Below are 21784 nucleotides of genomic sequence, written 5' to 3'. Positions count from 1 at the left end.
CTCTTTCCCAGAGTGAAAGAATTTTCAGAAATAACCTTCTCTTTGGGATGCTATAATTCTATCACCTCATCTCCAACATCTGCACCTGGCAACACAAGAAATAAAGACAGCATGTTGTTTTAATTATTACCACTCTGAGTCTTAACTATTGTAGGCTGAAAGTTAGAACAAGGAACCCCACAGGTTTTCAATCCAAAGCAGAGGACCTGCAAAGCCAGGGGTGCATGAATCCAAAGCAGCCTGCACACGCCCCGAGTGTCTCCACAAGAGCTTTTTGTAAGGGGATCCTGAGCAATCTTATGCCCCTCTGGCAGGAACCTCTGCTTGTTCTCCTCCTTTGTCACACTTGGGAAAGAAGGTTCCTATCTAAGGAATTAAAATGCACACCCAGGGACACACACCAGGCTTTTCTTCATGGAGACACACACTAGCTTTTTGGGGTGTTTTTATGTTTTGCAGGAAGGCAGTGGCAGGGAATCAATCTCCATTTCACTCTCTAGATACAGCAACTCCCCCAGCATGAAGTTGTACATGGAATTGTACACACTTTGGGGGGTGGAAGTATTTATTTCATCTAACATGAACATCAGCTACCAATGATGCCAGATTTGTGTAGTTGGTCCATAAAAATATAAATACAGCACGTGTTCGTTTCATCAAGAGATCCAGCACTATGGAATAGTAGCAACACAATTGTTTTTGGCAGGACAGGTAAAAAATTCTGGGATTAGAAGCAATACCTATCATTATTATTAACTTTAACAGTGTAATGCCACAATTCTCCCAGAACACTGAACAAAGAGGCACCTGTTTAGTGGTTCTTCATCAACACAACAAAATTAAGTGACATGATAACTTAAAATAGGTCATACAACCAAGATTCCAGAGCACTGCATTCTGTGCCAGGTACTTCCTTCAGTTTGTCTCAAGTTTTACCTACCCATCAATAATGAGATGTTCATAGGGAGCCTTCTTGTCACAGACAGGGCAAACCCAAGTTGGTTTCTTCTCATTCATTTGAATATACAGAGTAGCATCAAAACACTGCAGGTGTGAGCAGGTCAGGGCCCTGCATGGTATAGTTAGTCGCATTTTGCCAAGCTTGAAGAGAAAACAAGACAAAAAAACCATAGGATCACATCACCTTGGTATTAAATTAACAAGGAGGGCTTTTCTGCTGGAAAAGAGACAGGTGGAGTTTTACTCCAGAAAAAACTCACAAATCTGAGTTTTGATTACAATACGTGCCACACACACCGTTCTCTCCTTCCTGTAGGTTTGATTCTCACCTAAAAGTTACTAAACCCCACATTTTTAACTACATTTGATTGGGGAAACTGAAGACTACATCTTTCCACATTCCCACAACAAAATCCAGAGTCCACTGGGCACCTGTAAAACACCCGGATGAACCACAAAAATCAATCTTCTTCAGTAGCATTTTAAAAGCTGATGAACACGAGTCAGTCCTCTCTGATTCACTCACAGTGTGTGCTCTGAAGCTGCTGTTCATATTTCAGTCATCAGGGCACTAACAGAACCACTTGTTTCACTTCACAGCCCCAGAAGCAAGAACATAGCAATGCATTTGCAGTGTTGCAGCTCCTTTCCTGACGTGTTGCTCTAACTCCAGCATTTTCACTTCTTTCTCAAAAGAACTGTCAGAAAGTGACTACTCACAAAATAAGTCACACATCTGAACTATCAAGAAACTATTTTCTACCCCTCCTGCTGGGATAAACACCACTGCTGTGTGCACAGTTGTGAGCTAACCTGAAACATCACTGCTTTTGTCTTGTGTAAAATGCACATAGCTGCCTACTCCTGTAACACCATCATCCTCTTCCAACACTGCCAAAGGCCTGCAGATGGTAACAGAAGATGAGACAAGAGAAAACGAGCTCCAACATATACTTTCAGATGGGGACCATTCTTTCCTTCAAGTCTGTAGAAAGGTCAGGACTGCAAGGTATTTTTGCAGGCCAGTACAAAGCTGTCACAAGTTTAAAACCAAAGGAAAGCAGAGCTGAGTGCTCAAACTGAGCAGATACAGCAGAAGTGCTACACACAGAAGGTTCAGGTTAAATTGTGGAACAGGGGTATCCTGAGTTGGATAGGTAGAACAACATTGACCCAGACCATAAAACATCAACATATAATTACACTGAATGCAAAATTGATTACACAGTGAAAGGTATTTTATATTAAACTGACATTAAAAAAAAATGTTCTCCCCCAAAAAACCCCAAGCAGTTGTATTTGGCAAAGTGATCACACTGCATCTTTGGAGGGGTTTTAACTGACCACACTAAAGTTAAGAAAGCAGGAGCATCTAAACAAGACTTTTTCCACATTAATAAATAATTGCTTTATTGTTTTTTAAGATCTATTTGTACAGAATTATTTTGGAGTTCCATATATTTGACTAAAACAAACAGAATAACTTCATCTGCAAACCATCAGCCAGTTCCAGCCACGGACAGGAGCAGGAACTGTTTTTAGCACAGCTCAAGCAAGCATCATGGTCTGAGCAATGTAAGATGGGTGCCACAGGATGGCACTCAATCTCAGAACATCAGAAAACTAAAAACAATATCAAGAACAAAGGCTCTACTCACAGTCCACTACTTCCTCCATGATGCTATTTTTGTTTGTTTGTTTTTTGCATCCCCCATAAGCAGAAATCCCTCCATCCCATTCCCAGCAAATTCAGCTAAACTGCAGGATTTTGTTTATTTTTCTTCCCTCTGGCTCTCAGTCACTGTCACAAAACTCCCCACCAGATGGGAGGGGAGCAGAGAACTCCCTGGGGAGGCTGCAGTGATGGTGGAGGAGAGCTCAGGCAGCAGGAGGTGCTGCATGTGCCATGTGTTTGGCACCCCCTCCCCCCAAATCCATGACCAAGCACATTATTTCTATCACATCATCAACCCCCAACAAAGCAAGGCCCCCTGATCCATGTCTGTTATGAATTCTTATCTCCCAGATGGTAGGTCAATGGCTCATTTGTCTTTTGGGCACAATAAGAGTCTCCCAGCCTAGCCAGGATCAAGAGTGTGGCACCGCAGACAAAACCTGGATGCTTCTATGTGACGCAAAATTTAAAAAGGGCAGGTCAAACACACGTGCTGCAGGGAGACCATAAATACCCGTGTCCTGAGGAAAAAAGCAGATTTAAAGCAGAATGATTTTCACCAGCTTTTGATATAAAACGGGTGGCTGTAGTTTCTGAGCAGCAGGCAGGCTGAACTGGAGCCACACGCACACAGACCCAACCGGCGCGCTCAGTGTTAACGAGTCGATGTCTCCTCTCCCGCTCTTGGCACTGAACCCCCTGCATCAGCTCTGCCATCCTGGCCAAGCTGTGTCAGAACTGACAAAAGAAAGGGTCAGAAAAGAAGGGATGCATCCCAACTTTTGAAAACCTGTGTTTCCCAACACTGTTACTGTTTTGATTCCTGTCGGCAGGCAAAGCAACACTGCATTAATTTCTCCCTCAAGCACACAAACATTGCCATCTTCCCGTGCTTAAAAATGCACCCAAAACAGGAGTTAAGGACCTGTAAACAAAGCTGCAAAACCTACAGTAACATGCTAGATTTGGACTTTTTGTTCAAATATTTGGCCCTGCTGCAGAGGCTGTGGATTTATTTATTTGTATTCCAAGTGGAAAAAAAAAAGAACATGAGTTCAAGTGTCTTCCTGAAACAGCCCCAGCCCAGCCCACTCACCAGCTGGATCTTGGAGAGGTGCAGCCAACAGCTAAGGGCAGCTTCTCCTCTGTGCTCCAGGGGCTCAGAGGGAGAGCAGGCCTCTGTGCTAAAAAAAGCTCAGCAGCAATCCAAAACAAATTCAAAGGAGGCTGCCTCGCTCTGCACTCTTTCTGAAGGCAGAACAGAGGTTCTAAACCTGCCACCCCCATCCAGGTCTGCAATTCCTTTTATCTTGCTGAAGAATCACACCCCTGACCAATGAGATGGGAGAACAACACCCCACACTAACAGACTGGAGATGCATCATTCCTTCATTTTTGGTTCTGCTGCTGGAGGCCAAAGCAGCATTTTCCATGTGTACTTTCAAAGCTTACTTTGTCCACCAGGCAGTAGAAGGTAAGCACAACATATTTACAAAGAAATTCTCCCTGAGCCAAATGCTTCCAAATGAGCAAGTGAAAAGATATAGGCTATCATAAAACTACATCATGCTAATAACCTTTCTATTTATAAAACAGGATGAAAGGTGCAGTCTTTGTCCCAAGGAGCCTTTGCAATGATGGATGATTGCAAGAGTGACAGTGACATCAAACAGCACTGAATGAGGAGCATTCTGGGGAAAAAAGTCAAGTGTGTATGTTTTGTAGCCATTATTAAAGAGACACAAACAGGCTCAAAATAATGTAATATAGACTTTGTATTCTATGTTTATCTGAAAAGCAGTAGATTTTAAAGAGGAAATACTGGCAAGGGTTGGACTTCTGAAGAGCTACATCCTCATGTCTGATTGCTGTTTTGTTTTTGGCAGAACTCTGAGAAAACAAAATAGAATTTGACCTCTCTAGGTCAAATTTGCAGTCCTAAAAGCAACATTGTAGGTGATATTTCTGGTCTAGTACTAACTCATCTGAATTGCAGTCATCAAGAAAAGAAATGCACCTACAAGCACTGCTTGTAAGTTTCATCATAACAGAGACAATCAGGACAAACAGAAACGTGTCAGAAAATTCTCATGGAACAATCCATAGAAGCAAGTACAACTGAAGCAAAAATCTGTAATTCTAGAAGATGCCTTAAGATTAATCTAAGATACTGAATTAATACAAAGGCACTCCTAAACTCTCACAGCCCTTTAATTCCTGCCGATAACTATTTTTGTCTGTCCTGGAAGCAAATTGCAAGTGGCAAGAATATCCTGCCTTAAGAATGACAACCCATCAGGACTATCATTGTGCTTTCTAGAATAACAAAGTACCAGCAGCACAACAAACATTCAACTAGAACAACTCAGCAAAACAAGCTGCCAGGTGTGAACCCAAAATACTTCAGCATCCCAAATCTGCAGCAGTTTCAGTGTGACACACAAGTTCCTAAGTTTGTGAGACTATAGGTTATGAGGTTTGCAGTCTACAGATCAGGATTTTGTTTCACAAATGCAAACCCTGTATCTTTTTTACAGATGTGTTTATCTTCCTTATAAATGTGTTATTATTTAGTTAGCATAGATGTTGAGAGGGAGAAAGCTTTAAGATTGAAGATAATGAAAGCACACGTAAAGTGTTACAATAACCTAATACAGATACAAAAACTAACCACAATGTCAATTGTGCTTTTTACAAAGTAAAGCTTATCTAAAAGCTTAAATTATAGAGTTTAAGAACACACTTAATAACTTGAGAAGTAAGCTTGGATTTTGCAAGAATAAAGTCAGTTTTCTTTTTAGATTTCAAAACTGAAAATCTCGTGTCAAGCTTGAGCAGGTTGAGCCAAACCAGGAAACAGATGTATCCTTCATCTTGATAAAAGGTTAACAAGTTACACTGCAATAAAGATACTGTGTCAATCAATACTGTATTTGTAATTGTATTCTGAAGGAGCACAGCACTTGAAACAAGAGCCCTAAGCCCCTAAGATTTTTAAAAGTGCACATAATGTTAATACTGTGCAGTTTACCCATGGTAACATAAACCCAGGTATAAGCTACAGCTTCTCTCTGCTCCTGTTTGGTTAAAAACCAGTTAGTAGGTCAAGACACAGCACGGCTCTTCTGCTTCCACATTCATCAGATAAGTATTCTCCCACTTCAAATTTGAAACAATTTTTGTTTAAATAACAATCTCTAGGACACTGCTTCACTTTTAATCTAAGATTATTAACTACTCAAAGTGTATACATGCATGTAATCAACCTCAGTTAAAAGCCACTGCAGACACTAGTTGAGGAGCTCTTTTTGACAGCCAGGTTCACAACCTTAGCACTGAGAGAGGTTTTCTTATAATCAGGGACCCAAACCACACACTCAGATGATGCACTGGCAGATTTAAATGTTTGCTTACACAGAATTTTCAGTAGTGTTTTCAAGTTAATGGGATACTCATTATTTTAGGGGTATATCACATGCTTAGGCAGAGTGACAGGTAACTGAAGCACTGGATCCCATCTCCACAAAGTCAACACACAGGTAAACACAAGCAATCTCTACCAATCCACGTCAGAGAACAACCACATTTTTATCAGATTCAGTTTGGAGAGAAAAAAATAAAAAACCAAACAACTTACCGGACAAAGAAGAGAGACTCTTAAGCTTGTTGTTGCTATTTCACTGTCTGGGTCAGCAGTCAGCTTCTCTTTAACTGTTATTTGAAAGAAGAGAAGGTTTATTTTACAGTTGATTTAAAGCACAGATTGGATGACAGAGAAATAAAACACATCTGAAACTGTGTGCTAAACTTTCAGCTTCCCAAATCTACTGGAAGCAAGCAGCAGTGACTATTGTTCCAGACTCAGACAATAAACATGCAATCTAAGCAGTCTTTAGCAAGATCATAATCTACAAGATTTAAGAAAGTGAAAAGAAGAAAAAGCTCAGCTTAATCCAAGATTCCTAGAAAATGTATTTATAGAGAGATGTCTCTCTTCACATATATGCAACTTTGTACTTGACAGTTATTTTAAATCTACAAGATGAGCCACACTGACTTGACTGTTAACTTCAAACACATTACAAAAATGTGTTAGTAACACTCACATGGACAAGCACCACTGTAAACCTCCAAAACACTCATCAGGCAATACAGTGATTTAAAATTGAAAAGCTAATTGAGAAATAGGAAATCAGATGTAACCTGACAAGGTTAGTTTAAATTTACTGCAGTGAAATAGCAGCACTACAGAAGCCTTTCAGCTCTACCCATCCTCTGTTTTTATAAGCAGTCAGTGGTAAAATGAACAAGTCAGTTCCATGTTCTTCCTGCTCTGTGAATCAGACCTACCTCCACATTCTCATCTTGCAGACACAGAGCAATGGCCACCTGAGAACTCTCTAGATCTGTGTGCATGTAAATCATCACACTGCACTAGCACAAGTTAATGCCCAGCACTATGTACCACTGCCCTTACAGCATTTACTGCTGGACTCTTTTCTTCCCTGTCGGAGAAGAAATTGGTGCTGGTATTTTCACTCTCTCCCAGAAAAGAAAGCACACAGCAGTTTTTGTATAATAAAAACACCAGCAAACTTACACCAACACGTACTTGTTGGACAAGAGAGTAAGGCAGCAAACCTCACACTCAAATCTGGAAGGGGGGTGGGAGGAGAGTTGTGCTAGACACTCTCTCCAGGAGCTCACTCCACGGTACTGTGCCAAAGGAACAAAAACTGTGTTGATGGAGACTTTCCTACAGCATGTCAGGATCAAGGTTCAGCACCAGACATTTAGTTTGGTTTGCTTGAGGTACTGAATTACCAGTTAACTATATAAATACAGTTGTTCTGTTCTGAAGAAACAAAGCCAGTATGGCTGAACTGAAAGAGATTCTCTTGCATTTTTCCCTTCACAGTGTCAACAGGGTTCCTGGACTGGCTCCTAGTACAAACAAAGGCCTCTGAGTCTTTGAATTGGAACTGAATACAAAGAACACCACTATCAGATTCTCAAAACCCAGAGAATTGTAGGAAGTCCAAACCACAGTTAGCACAGTCCTATTTCAAATCTCCTTTTAGAAGAGCTATTTTGCCTTTTTAAACAAGCAGTACAGCAGCCATACTTAGTGCTCTAGAATGATCAGGGTTCCGTATTCCTTTCGCTCGCAGCCTCTGCAGTAGCACGGTAGAGGACAGCTGCTTTACCAGATAGACTGCCATGGAATAGTTCTGGAAAACAGAACAAAAGATCAAAGTAAAAACTGGTTTCATCAAAAGACAGCTTGGTTGTTGTTGGGTTTTTTTTACACAAAGCTTACACAATTTGTTACATGACGATGGGGCACTGTGTTTGTAAAGCAGTTATAAGACTGTAGATGGTAAAGTTTTCAGCCTAGAGAAAAGCCATCGTGCTTCAGAAGGCTCATGGGGCTGGAGGCTGTGGGGCAACAAAAGTGACTTCATGCTTCACTGAGATCAGATTTAGCTACAAACCAAGCTGTTAGAACAGCACTTAGGACACTTCTGGAAGTTTTACATCTAACTTAGGACACAGTCTACAGCCCACTTAAGAAGGGTAATTTTGCACCAAGAATATTAGGCACTGCAGTTGTCTCAATACGTGTAAGGGAAGCTGTCAGGTCAAATATGAGCAGGTTTTGTTTTGTTTTTTAATAAAAGCTTATTTTATTTTCAAAATAGGAAAATGAGCAGTGATGCCTCTCCAAAAACAATACATAAAAAGATGCATCATCTGCAGTATGTCCTGCTGGGTCTGGAAGCACAGGCACCACTTTCTTCTCTCCCTGCACTTACTGTCCGTGAACTGCTAGCTTCCCTGCAAAGAGAGTTCAAGAGTTCAGTGGGGCCAAGATGTGCTCTAGTCAATCTAGCTGGAGCAGGCAAGAAGTCAGCACTCCCAACTGTCCGACCTTCCCTCTGGAAGAGGTTAGGTCACTTCCCCCCAGCAGTCTCCACAGACCAGACCCTGCAAACGCCCCTTCGCAGTGTCAGCAAGAAGCCGTGGCTGCTCCTTTCTGCCACCACAGAAGATCATGTGGCATCCAAGCTGCAGCCTGAACCCCCCCAGGCCAGCTCCCTCTAAGAGGGGTAAAGCCTTCCCCCCAGGGAGCAGCAGGAGCAGCAGAGTGCTCTTCCCGGCATCGCTCACGGATTGCAAACCACAGCCAGGTTCTGAAGCTCTCATTTTTCTTGTAAGCTCCACACAACAGCAGGCAATAACTGTCTTTCTGAAAACGGGATATTGTACCATGCATTCATCAGCACCAGCCCTTTCTTCCCCACACCCCCAAAACGGAAAGGAAACAAAAAAATGTTTGCTCTCACTTTAGGGTACATCAATTATTTTTTTATATCAGCATCCACTAAACCTGCAGCCACACTCACAAACTTTAAATTGGAAAATGGAAGTTCCCCCAGCAACTGCCACGTCTGCTTCCACTAAGAAAACAAAAATCCATCCAGTTGTGACATCTACCATTATTCAGGATGCCACCAGATTCCAAAGATGGGATTTCAGTAATATATCTTACCATAAAATTACACAAATTGAAACAGCATCAGAAACACCACATTTTAAATATTTCATTCCTACAATGAATGCTTCTCACATCGTTAAAAACCACTACTGCTTTAACTTGTTTGTTTAATGCCTCAATTAGTACAGAAGTTAGAAAAATGGTAATTAACATAGTGAAATTATTTACCGACAGCTTGAATCTACAAAGCTAGGAACTTGCCCAAGGCATCTTGTACAGAAGGCTCTTGAAACAGATTGTGTAAAAATCACAATTATGACTTCAGGAAAGGTAGAGTACACCAGTTGAGACATGCAACTGACTCAAGGGACAGGGAGGAAGGGATTCCAAGTTCTCTACTACACAGGCACATCCAAATATAAAATAATTCCTCACATTAAACTGCCACGGTCTCAAACTGTCACATGAAGCAGCGTGACACCTCATGAGTGGCCAGTTCTGACCAGCACCTAATTCTCACAAAATACATTTAAGAATTTACCACTCTCTTCAGTTTTGCATTGTAAGCACTGCAAGTAAGTTCTTAAAACCAAAATATCTATGAAGCCTGAGAAAGTATTCCTCAAGAGACTAGCTTAGAGGCCACTCAGACCTGTGACACTTCTGTTCCCCAAATCCTCCCTGGCATTCTACAGCAAAAGACCAGCCCTGTATTCAGGGTAATCACCAGGATTCATCAATTGCACGCAGGCACTTCTGCAACATAAACCAGAACAGGTTCATTTTTAAGTGCTTGTATCTGATACCTGCAGTTCTCATTAGATAAAAGGTGTTGGCTTTTTTTTAAAAAAAAAGAATAATCATGTAAGCCATCATTTATTTCATAATGTGAAGGGAGACTGTTTTACGCTCCACAAGAAATCTATCATGAAATCCCATCATGATGTTTTATAACTGGCTATTGTGCATGACTGGGCTGTAAGCATTTTTTCCCACTGGGTCAGGAATCCTGAGCTTTGTACATTGACAAGGTTTCAATCTCAGGCCAGTTCTCAGGACTTCTAAAAACAGGATGGTTGCAATGGCAAAGCCACTGTTTTTGAAGTACATGTTGACTCTGTGATGCACATCTAGCAGGTGTTTTGCCATCAGTGAAAGCAGGGCACTAATTTGTGGACTAATTTATTGAAGTAACATTTTGCAGCATGTTCCAGTTTTAATTAGTCCAGTGGAACATCAGCAATTTTATAATACCAATTGTCAGTCTCCCCACAGACACAAAAAAGTTATAAACACATGACTTTTAGAATAGGCAGGATAAAGACAGTAGTTGTGAGAAATGTCAAAAAGGCAAAATGAACATCCTGGGCACTGCTGAGTTGCTGTGCTTTGTGTCCAGATTTGCCCAGCTATAAAAGACCACTCTGTACTGAATGTCACATGCTGGTTGCCATCTGAAGCCAAGATAAGGTTCGTCAAGTCTCTAAAATCAGGAAGAGCCTGAAGCTGGATACTGAAACAAATAAAAGCTTTACAGGAGGTCCTGACTGTATTATCTGGGCCCTCAAAGAGTCACAAAGACAGGTGGGTGGAGGCTGAAGAGGGAGAGATCACAGCACAAAAATGAGAGGGCTATTGATCTCAGGGAGCATGTCCTACCTGCCTAGCACAAAGTAATCCAATGAAAAGGAGGAACAGCCTACTGCTAAACCATCAAGGATTTTCTGCACAATTAAACTTGCTTATCTTTCAAATCTTTCAAACAGATGCCAAAGCAGAAACTAATAAGCTTTTAGACAGCATTATGTGCCAGAGTTACTTACTCTTCCAATTTCTGCAGTCCATGAGACAACGATTGTGTTTGGTACCGTCGTAGACAACCTGACGAGTGAGGTAATGTTGATTGGTCGGCTCGGTCGCTTTGGTTCAACACCATTTTTGGTTGGTGGAAGATAGCCCTAGAAATCAGAGTATTTTTGTTCCTCAGCAATAAAAAAAAAAACCCTATAAATACTGCTTTTGCCTTCTTCCCCTCTCACCACAACCCTGCCTCAGTAACAGCTGTGTCTCACCTGAACCAGACTCCCTCTAGAATTTAAAGACCTATAGATAGATACAATAGACAATAAAATATCAGGTGATGTACAAGCCCCTTCTCCTTACATGTAGCCTTGCACTTTCCAAACCCTAAACCTGCTCATGTAATACTAAAAGGCACCTTTGCCATGTCTCCTTGCTCAGTTCACTCTGCCCAGCCTAATCCCATGTGCTGCCCCAGTACAAGTTGGTGGTTCTTCAGTCCTATTGGTCAGTGATGGTCTATTCCTTGTACAGCCAGCCTCCAAAACAGAGTCCAATTTCAATCAGACTCATTGGATGTTTGTCAAACATGAAACATTTACTGTCAATGTTTGTTCGTTGTTGGTTTTTTTTTAATTAATCTGCTGGATCTACTGGCTGGTCTGATGAGGAACAATTTACTTAACTATATCTTTCATTCATCCATTTATCTTCATTCAAATGCTCCAAAATCAGAAAACAAAGATTAGGATACATCCTCAGGCTAATTTCTGACAGACAGTTCCTAACAATGCTATCCAACTTTGTATATCAAAATAATATCTTACTTACTGGAAGGCTGCAGGGTTTCCCGTTTACTTTCACACACAGATTGGGTGGGAAGTGATCTTCTTGTGGACAACTGGTTTCTGATAAACAAAACCTAAAAGCAAAGAACTTCCATCATCTTTCACTTCTAAATCCAAAAAGGATTTATTTTTTTTCCCCACTGAGTTATGAAAGCATGACAAATGTCACTAAACACAGTCCTCCTATTAGCTGTGGAGATCATTAAGCAGGAAAGCCCCACAAAATTACACGTTTGGATCAAGATGGCTGTATGCTCCTCCTCAGATTTCTTGAATTCCTTAGACTGACTCAGACTCATTCAGATATGCAGGTTCCTGTTATACAAGATAGATAATCCAGATTTCTTTCCTACCACTTCTCCAGCCTGACCTCTTGATACAAGATCAGGGTTTCACAAAGAACAAAACATACAGTCTCTTCAACCGTGTCTCTTCCAACTTCAATAAACCAGCCAGCTGTTTAGCTGCAGCATCAAACACTATCCTCATGCCCTTGTCAAGCCTTTTACTTGAGTTCAGACAGTTTTATTTATTTACTTAAGTTCAGATAGGCTTATTTGCTGCTGGAACCAAAAGACGACACACCCTTCCTTGTCCTATGAAACATGTGGAGGCCAAGACCATGGACAAAAGGCATTCAAAGGAGCAAAAAGAGCCTCTCAACTCCATTGGCTTTCTTACAGGGGACCTGCCCCATCCACCCAAATGTACCAAACCATCAGGGCAGAGCTCCTCAAAGTATGAGGCAACCAGACTGCTACTCTCAGAAAGGGGGAGTCACCTAATGTCCCCGTTTCCCCTCATGCCTTCCTGGTCCATCTGACCCCACACCAAGCCAACCTGACTTGCTGGTCAGCAGAAGGCATCCTAACAAGCAAGACCCAAAAACAACTGATCTCTGTCTGGTGAGTTAACAGATCTCCATGCAGAAATGGCCATGGGATGGAAGGCCAGACAGCCTTTTGACAGGAGCAGGCTCTGAAGTCAGCTCTGCACACACCCTGTCATGGAATTACAGGGGTACATAGGATCTGATCAACTTACAAGGGATTTGTCAAAACCTCTAAAATAACCAACAAGTTAGGACCCAATCTGGTGACGCCCAAGGTCTTGCCTGCCATTGTCTAAAGAAAAGTAGACCTGCGGTCACCATCCCCAGGAAATACTGTTTGACATCTCTGCTAGGAAAAAAACAACTTGGATGAGGCTGAGGCACCTGGAAACTGACAGACACGGAGTTAAAGAAAGGAGCACAGGCACAGTCTGAACTAATGAACTGAAGCCAATCAGCTGGCTATAGCTCAGTACAGGCCGTACTCTGACACACCAGGTATGAGGCCACCTGTAACTTCAGGAAAGCTGCATATGACAGTGACATTCAAAGCAGCCAACAGCAAGCTCTTCTCAAGAAAACAACAGGATGAGACTCTTCTCCATCCTGACCTCTGGGAAGCATATATCTGATAGATTTTTTAAAACAGCAGCATCAAGAACAGGCAATACAAGTACATACCTTAGCTGGACCTGTACTGTGAAGTCACATTTGGTCCCAGAAATATCCCTAGAAACAACAGAACACAGGTTAAAACATGTTGTTTACACAAGACATCCATCAATATCTTCTCAGTTTGCTCTAAGTTCAATGTATGTAAACCACACCTTCCTCCCTCTGGTCAGTCAAACCACCACTCAAGACACAATAAAAGGTACTCCTACTCTTTCTAAAGGTAAATAAGTCAATTACATTACATCTTCAAGGTAAATAAATCAATTATATTCTCATCTGCCATCTGCCATTTCCATTTGGGTTTTTTTGTATACTACAAAGGAACTTTTGATGGGTTATCATGAAGTACCATCTTTATATAGTGAATAACACAGAACTTGACAAAGGATCTGACTGAGGGAGAGAAAGAGCTGCAGGAAGGACAGTTACGTATTTACACACTGAGAAATCTACCCAATACTGACTGACAGCAGTGGTATTTCACTCTCTCCTCCTCACCCTTTTCCTTTCCACCAGCTTACTTACAAAGCAGAAAAGGATTCCCCAGAGGACTATTCTCTGAGGCACCACACAGAAAATTGTCTTCAATATCACATTTCAAAATGAAAGATATGGTAAGCTAACTCTTTTTTAAATGTATTTCTATTTAAATACTGTATGGCTGATGATGCCCACTCACATTGAACTGCTGATCTGCTGCACTTGCTGTGGTGTCAGTGCAAATGCAAAGCAGGTTTCTCGAAATCGCTGACTGTTATCTGAGGCTGGAAGAGAACAAGAGATCATCACATCAAAACCAGCAAATAGAGAGTCACAACAGAGCCATCTCCTTTCATTAAAGATACACAGGTATGTTTTTAAGGCAAGCCTAACAGTACTACACGCATCTGTCTCTGTAAACAATTTTAGAGCCAACAAGAAGGTTGCCATTTAAAGTGTCCTGTAAATAAAAATAAAATAAACAAGCTTTATATGCACATAAAGTATACATTACAAAAGTGATACAGATAACGGCAAAGCTGAGATAAATCAGCTTAAGACTTTCTATCAGTGATGGTAACTTGACACTAAATGTTCTTTGATATTAAATATAGAAAATTCTTAGGAATTCTCATGAATCACTTTTCTGTTTCCTTTAACACTCAAGATCACAGATTAGCCTGTAAAAGCAGAGTGACTGAGAAATGCAACACATGCAGCTTCTCACATTTCAGTAAGATATCTCATGGAGCACAAGCTCAACAGACACAAGCTGAAACATGGGAAGTTCCATTTAAAATATGAGTAAAAGCTTCTTTATGGTGAGGATGACAGAGCCTGGGACAGGCTGCCCAGGGGGGGGTTGTGAAGTCCCCTTCTCTGGAGATATCCAAGACCCCCCTGGATGCATCTCGTGGAATGTGCTCCATAGGATCCTGCTTGAGCAGGGTGGTTGGACTGGTGATCTTTAAAGGTCCCTTCCAACTGACACTTCTGTGATTCCACGAGTTAAATGAGTTAAATACATAATAAGCAAACAACTCAGGAGATATGCAAGCATGAAATAAAGTTTTCAAGTCCTTCAGCTTTGTGCCATAGTGCTCCAGACCAAAGCAAACAGTACTGAAGAATTCATGCACCTGCTGAAAAATGAGAGAAATGTTAAACGTCTCCAAAACAGTGCTCGTATCTAAAACCCAGCCCTTCAGCAGGGCTGCAGGCACCCTTGCAGTACAGAACCACACACAGCAGCAATGAAAATGGCTTTTTTCAAAAGTAAAATTAAATTAAAAGAGAGCAGCATCTCCCCAGAGAACTGTTCAATGTGCTCATCAATGTGTGTACCGAAGTGAAAGTTGTAAGAGGCTTGCCATTCATTTCATTATTCTTAATTGTATAGGGTTATGAATAACTATATTGTGTATTAAACACTCGATAAATTTGTCAATTTTTATTTCCCTGTAATATACTTCTTGACTCATCCCTGAGTGACAGATGAGTGAACACTTCAGGGTGATACTTCAGATATTTTGTTAAAAACAGCATGTGGTAGGTTGGAACCAACAATAGAATAGACATTGATTTAGTATAATTATTAACAGCAGCAATTTCACCACATTACATTTCTCTCTCTCCTATATGACAGTGCTGTAAGATCTCTACATGTTATTACATTATGTGCAACAACCACACGCAGGTCGTTATCAGTTGCTCTAAAGTCTGATGGGCAAGAAAAGGTAAGAACTATCAAACAGCAACTTGAGTGAAAATCCCTGCAATGGTAAAACATTTTTAAAGCATTAAGTTATAGAAAGAATTTCTTCTATTTTAATATGCACAGATTTCCTTTTTTTTTTTTCCCCAACAATAATTTCTCCTGCAATGTCCAAAAGCACCATCTGGACTAGGGTGTAGCATGCAGCCTCAAGTCAATATTTAGTTAAGACTCTCATGACTACAGTATCCAACATCTATTTTTATTTTAATACCTTTTCAACTGCGTTTCTTCAAATGAGAAACATGCAGGGCTTAAGATGACAGCCACCCATGTTATCACAGTGTAAGGATTTGCAGGAAATATAAACACAATGTATACAATTAACAATGAAAATTTGTTACAATATTTAGTCTTCAATACAATTTTATACCTATTTTTAGTTATAAATGGAAAGATCAGAATTACACACTGTAATCAACAAAAGATGAATTAGCAAAGTTAAATAATGCACTGCAGATCAGAGAACTGAAAGAATTCAAGTTATTATTTCATATTTTTACATGGTTATCAGTGGTCTTCATCTGTTGTTTTTCTTTTCCTCCTATGTATTATTGGCTTTTCCCTAGAAATTGTCAGTTCTGGCTGTACCAGAGAAGTTCTGAAAGGTCTTTGCAAACATTTGTTGTGAACTCCAACACCTTTAATTAAAGAGCAAGGCTGCTGAAAATTTAACTAGGGCTACTTTCATTTAAAACTTCATTATCCAAAGAAGTTAAACAGTAATCATCAAAAGAAAAACTCTAACCCCAAATTTCCTAAGCAATCTTCTTCCCTTTCAGCTGCTTGTCTTTTTGCTTCTTTTGCTTTTGCCCCATCACCAATTTAAAGGTAAGAATCAAGCAGGTAACACTGACTTTTGCAGGCATTAGGAAGCAGAGAAGAGCAAAACAGCAAAGGTCCCAAATTCCAATCCTTCTCCTCTGTTCATTATTGATTGGTGTTAATGCAAGACTTGCTTTTGCTAAACAGTGGTATGTGATCTTGAAAAGTCGGTTTCTAACTTCTCTATCCAGTTTCATCATGCCCAGTGGCCAAACTAAAGCATTATACATTAAAATGTCAAAACATTAAAGAGTACTTTCTTCAGAGCTGACCTGGAACCGTTCGAAACTCCAGTTTGCTCCACGAGGTCCAGTTACAGCACGTTTACAAGAGAGCAAATAGCCTCTGTTTGAATGCAACATTCTGCAACAGAAACAGCCACTTCAAACTCCTGTTAAAATGCCACAGAAAACTGATCATCACAAACAACTGTGCTGTGTACGTGACAGATCATGAATTTACTCTTAACCAGAACTCACCTAAAGTGACAGGCAAGGAGGAAGGCTCTGGGGCTGAGGGGAGCCTGGCTGGTTTTAATACTGTCAGTTGAGACTACGAACAAAAAGGCCTCCAACATTTCTTATGATGCTGGCTATTAGCTTCATCTGCACTCATCTTAGTAACTGTAAGCAGAAGTCTACAAGCTGACTGATCAAGGGTCCCCAGTGATCAGAGATGTACTTCATCACATCCTGCTTGATCTTTCCTAGCTGTAAACCAGCCCTAACATACGTGCCACATTTCCAGCATCTTGCTTTGTGTGCAGCTGATCATTGTGATCATCGTGGGAGCAAGGCCAAATTGCAGAGAAGGAAGAAACAACTTGTTAATTAGGCAAAGATGGTGCAAAAGCCAATCAAAAGATTTCCAAACTCTTGACGGCTGGAGCAGTACAGACAGAGGAAGGCAGACGAGAAGCAACATATAAACTAAGAGTGAGCTGTGGTCAGGCTCTTCAACTAGCATTAGGACACAGCTCTGCCCCGTGGTTGTCTAACTACCAACCAGAAAAAAGAGCAAATTTAAACACCAAATTGGGAAATTGGTATGTGCTAGTTTAACCTTAGCAAGTTTAACCTTTAGGTACAAGCACATTTCAGCACATTATAAAGCCAGGTTTTGGATCTTTACGTTCAGCACGATATTAAGAAATGGCAAGAACAAACTACTCCAAGAACAAACAAAATCAGTTTCACATGGGCACAAAACAACTTGTAAACAAGGCCAGGAACAGCAGTGAAAACACCAGGCTACTGCATGGGAAAGCACAGGTAAGGGCTGTGGTGGCTACAAGCACCAGTTCGGTTTTCCCACCAGGACAACCTGCCACCACCAGCACTGTGGGGCACAGGGCCCCCCACAGCCGGGCTGCAAAGCTCCCCTTCCAGCTGCAAGCCACGGCACAGTAACTCAGCACAGGACAGCTGCTTATGGCAAGGAAAGGTCAACAGCTTCAGCAAGACTCCATTTCCCAAATCTGACAACCAACTGTTTGTCTATTTTGCTGCCTGATGTTCCCCTCAAAGCTGTGAGGGGGCTTGTTCTCAGGGACAGGGACACAGAAAGGGTAGGTGAGGGAAGAGGAGCCTGGTCACACCTCAGGGTTTGTCTAGGAGGAGGGAACATGCAGCAAACAGAGCCAAAAGCATCCTCTGGAAGTTCCATCTAGAGATAGAACAGGTTTTTTTCTTTGTAGTTTTCTCCAATCTCATCCCACATTTTTTCATACCATCTTTTTCTATCCATATCTATGACTTCGACATCTACTTCCCCTACAAACAATGCATGACAATTTCAATAAAACTTACCCAACAGAGCTAATTTAGCAGCTTTACCATTAAATACTAAGCTTTCGAGTTTATCTGTGACTATACAAACTCCTCTATTTCTAAGGACTTCTCACTTCTCAAGAAAGACCTCTGGAAATTTGGAATTTAAGAGAGTGGAAAAGCCAACAGATTTCTATGAATTCATCTGGCATGTCTGCTGTGTTTGGGAACACCAAACAGATCCTGGCAAGTCAATCACATCATTTACTTTTAAAGTCCTGGAATATGATTAAAACCAAAAATATGCAAATATATAGTTTTGTACAAGAAAATCTTTTTGATGCCTAGAAACATGCAATCGCGTCCTGCAAACAACTATTATTATTTAACAAAAGAAAGGCAAAAATAGAACTCTAGTTGAAAACTGAGAGGACTAAAATAGAATTTATTATCTAATAAAGTTGAAACCTAGCCAGGACAACAGAGTTAATATGAACATTTTTAAGAAGGTTGCCAGGAATGTTTTGGGGGGGGCGTTGGTGATGTTTGTTGGGTTTTAGTTTGGGATTTTTTTTCACAACTAGGAATTATTAAATTTTATAACCTTTTCTTTAGCACTTTATGAATGGTACAGAGCTTGGAGGATTAGGTAAGAGTGGTTTTTAGGCCAAGTCTCCTTTGCAATCTCAGAAAGAAGCTACAATGCACAAATGTCTAACAGATTTCATATATATATATATAAAGAAAAAAGGCATAGTAAATTTAAAAAGAACAAAAAAACAAAACCAACAAACCCTGGATCACAAGCACCACTTTACCTTACTGCTAAAAAAATTTCCTGAATAATTCAGAAATCTGAAAGGGCAAGTTTTGAAAGTATAATAAAAAGCTTTTCAAGCAGACTTATGTAATTAGATGGGTGTCAACAACAACAGTTTCAGACAAGACGTTTAAAATCCACTTTTCACCTTAGTGGAATCTCACAATTTTTGAGAGGGTGCTGAAGGGACGTGGGCAGAGGGGGTTGTATTTACTACTTCTTCATCCACCCAGCTTAAAACCAGGAGAGGCAATGAACAAAATCCACCTTGTAAACACACACAGACACTTCAGAAGGACCAGCACAAGCTCGAGGCTATTGCCTCTGCAGGTCCCCAACATTAATACAACACACTAAGATGCCTTAAACACTGCAAAAAAAAACATTGCAGAGCAGAGTCACTTATTCAAAGCTCTTATTTTTTACCAATTCGCTATCAGCAGAGTTTCCTGAATTATTTCATGCTTACCTCATTCAAGTAATGATCCAAACAGCATATGGGATTGGTATGTATTTAGGGAGAGTGACCCAGTTATGCCTTGCTGCTTGTAGAGTTTGTTAAACATTCCACACAAGTAGTGAGTTTCCAAAATTTGAGCAAAAACTATTTTAATACATGACAATACCATTCACAAGACCAGAACACATGAACTTTCATATAGAATTTTATCTCTGTGTGTATATATATATAGACAACAAATGTATTACTTTTATAACTAATACTAATGATACATTTTTTAAATCTCCTACCAATTTTATTCTGTATTTTGGAAAAACCCTATCATACTTGAGTGAAAAAAAGAACCCAGCTTGAGTGGCTGCATTTTCTACAGCTCTAAAAATATTCTGTTCCACCTCACCAGCACCCACAGCTAAAAATAGCCACACAATCTTTCTGCAGTAAAATACCTCTTGCGGTCTTGAGAAAAAGCCAGTCTCTAAATTTCCATTCAGGAACAGGTAACTTGAAATCTTTAATGAATCTTATGGTATCACATCATTGAGGTGGTGATGCTTCCTAATGCAACTGTAGCTGACTGTCATACTGTTGACATACTAAGGTTCATCTTTGCCATCTACCATCACCAAGTGCAGCTTATTAAACAGTGAAGGGAGTATATTACCTCCTAATACAGAAAGATACTTGGACTAAAATTAAACTTGCACTTTACACGGCAGTAATTACCCAAGTTCAGGCCAGGAGAAAAGGTATCATTGAACCAGCCTATTACCAAGGATTTCCAATAATATGTTTATTTCTACAAGTAAAAATAGTTACATTAAGCAAGAGTTTCAGGACTACAGCAAATTACTGCTAAATGCTGCAAGATAAACAAGAGATGTCTAATTGGTTATTCACTAACATAATACAGTACATAATTTTGATCAGTTAAATTTGTCAAAATATTAGCCAGAAAAACCTAAACATTGTGTAAGCTGTCAACCCAACACATAAATCACTCTTGCTTGCCTTCCTCAGATAGGTAAGATACCTCATTTTGTTGCAGCACAGACATTTTGCTTTTTCTTTTAAAAAAAAGAAGGCATTTATGTTCAATCCTCTTTCAAATCTCACTGCTGAAAATTTAATACACTGCCTCCAAGCTAGACCAAAATTCCTGCATTTAAGTTAAGGCACAGAAAACGTTTACCTTTTAAAAAGGTAAAATTCAGACAAGCTTTGAATTATGTCCAGCTGCAGCAGAAGACAGAAAATCCATAACCCAATACTAGACACACAGCTCCTCAAAATGTAGTTTTGTCCAAAACGCTTTCTATCAATCCTGAGCGAGGTTCATTTATACAACTGCTTTTGGAGGTGGGATCAAATGCCTGTGCATTGCAATGTGTGTGCATGAACAGAAACCAAGCAGTTACATGGGAGAGAGAAAAGGAGAGGACACACCTCGATGGGGGATCTACATCTCTTCAGGATGCATCATTAGCCCTTTTGAAACCACCACAATTTATGAAGTTCCTGGGTAACACAAGTGTTTATACATAAACACTTCCTTTCCATTAACCACAATCTCTCAGCACCAGGCTCCTGGCACCAGGCACCGGCACCTTTTATACAACTCATTTCCTGCTGCCCATTAAACATATTGATAGTGTGCAGGACCACAGTAATCCCAGCCAGACCCCTCCTCAGAAAGCCACCCCCTCGCCTGAAAGGCAGGAAAAGCCTCTTGCTGGAGCCATGTCAGACCAGGCCAAAGCTGGACTCCAGGCACCAACCAGCACAGGACACTTGAGAGCAGGGGCAAGGGCCAAGCAGGAGCACCATATGCCCTGAGCAAGCCCTGAGCTTCAGGAGCACCACAGGGGCTTCAGGAGCTTGGCTGCCCAGAGAGGAATCCCAGGTTCCTGCTTCTGTTTTGTCACTCACTTACTCTGACACCTTGGCCATTTTCACTTCAATTCAATCACTTATCACAATGGACACTGTGCAGCCTTAACATTTCAAAACACTTCAAAACTACTTGAAGGGAAGCATTTTAGTACACACACAAATCAGTCTTTCCCTGACGGCAGTGACCAGCTCTTCACCCACTTCCACAACCACACCACACACACAAATACACAGCATCACTGTCAAGTGGCAATGCCATGTTCTTTAGCCCAAAACAGATAAACTGAACTCAGGTTCCGGTCAGTCTGCTGCATTTATCACTCGACATCGTTTTTAGATTCTGCTTGACTTAAGCTTTTAACAGTTAATACCCAGAAGGAACAAGCAGAGCTGCACTGGCGGTGGGAAAGGCCGGGAGTAAAAAGATGTGAAGGAGCTTATTTGAAATACTGCCTGAATATATCTATGTGTGTG

The 21784-nt window shown here is 40.7% G+C and overlaps 1 protein-coding gene across 1 annotated transcript in view; it reads right to left on the bottom strand.

Annotated features, from left to right (window-relative positions):
- The window catches only part of PIAS1 (protein inhibitor of activated STAT, 1), a 37433-nt gene that overhangs the window by 5079 nt on the left and 10570 nt on the right, over window positions 1–21784 (bottom strand). Inside the window, exons 2-8 of the mRNA XM_009995135.1 lie at window positions 13969–14053; window positions 13296–13343; window positions 11766–11856; window positions 10958–11092; window positions 7761–7866; window positions 6273–6346; window positions 941–1101 (exon numbers count right to left, since the gene is read on the bottom strand). Coding sequence (XP_009993437.1) covers window positions 941–1101; window positions 6273–6346; window positions 7761–7866; window positions 10958–11092; window positions 11766–11856; window positions 13296–13343; window positions 13969–14053 — 700 coding nt within the window. The remainder of the gene's footprint in view (window positions 1–940; window positions 1102–6272; window positions 6347–7760; window positions 7867–10957; window positions 11093–11765; window positions 11857–13295; window positions 13344–13968; window positions 14054–21784) is intronic.

This window comes from Chaetura pelagica, unplaced genomic scaffold (assembly GCF_000747805.2).
Source record: "Chaetura pelagica isolate M959 unplaced genomic scaffold, ChaPel_1.0 scaffold833, whole genome shotgun sequence".
In the NCBI taxonomy this organism is placed as follows: domain Eukaryota; kingdom Metazoa; phylum Chordata; class Aves; order Apodiformes; family Apodidae; genus Chaetura; species Chaetura pelagica.
The sequence above is the reverse complement of the archived record's forward strand: the minus strand, read 5'-3'. Positions and strand labels throughout refer to the sequence as shown.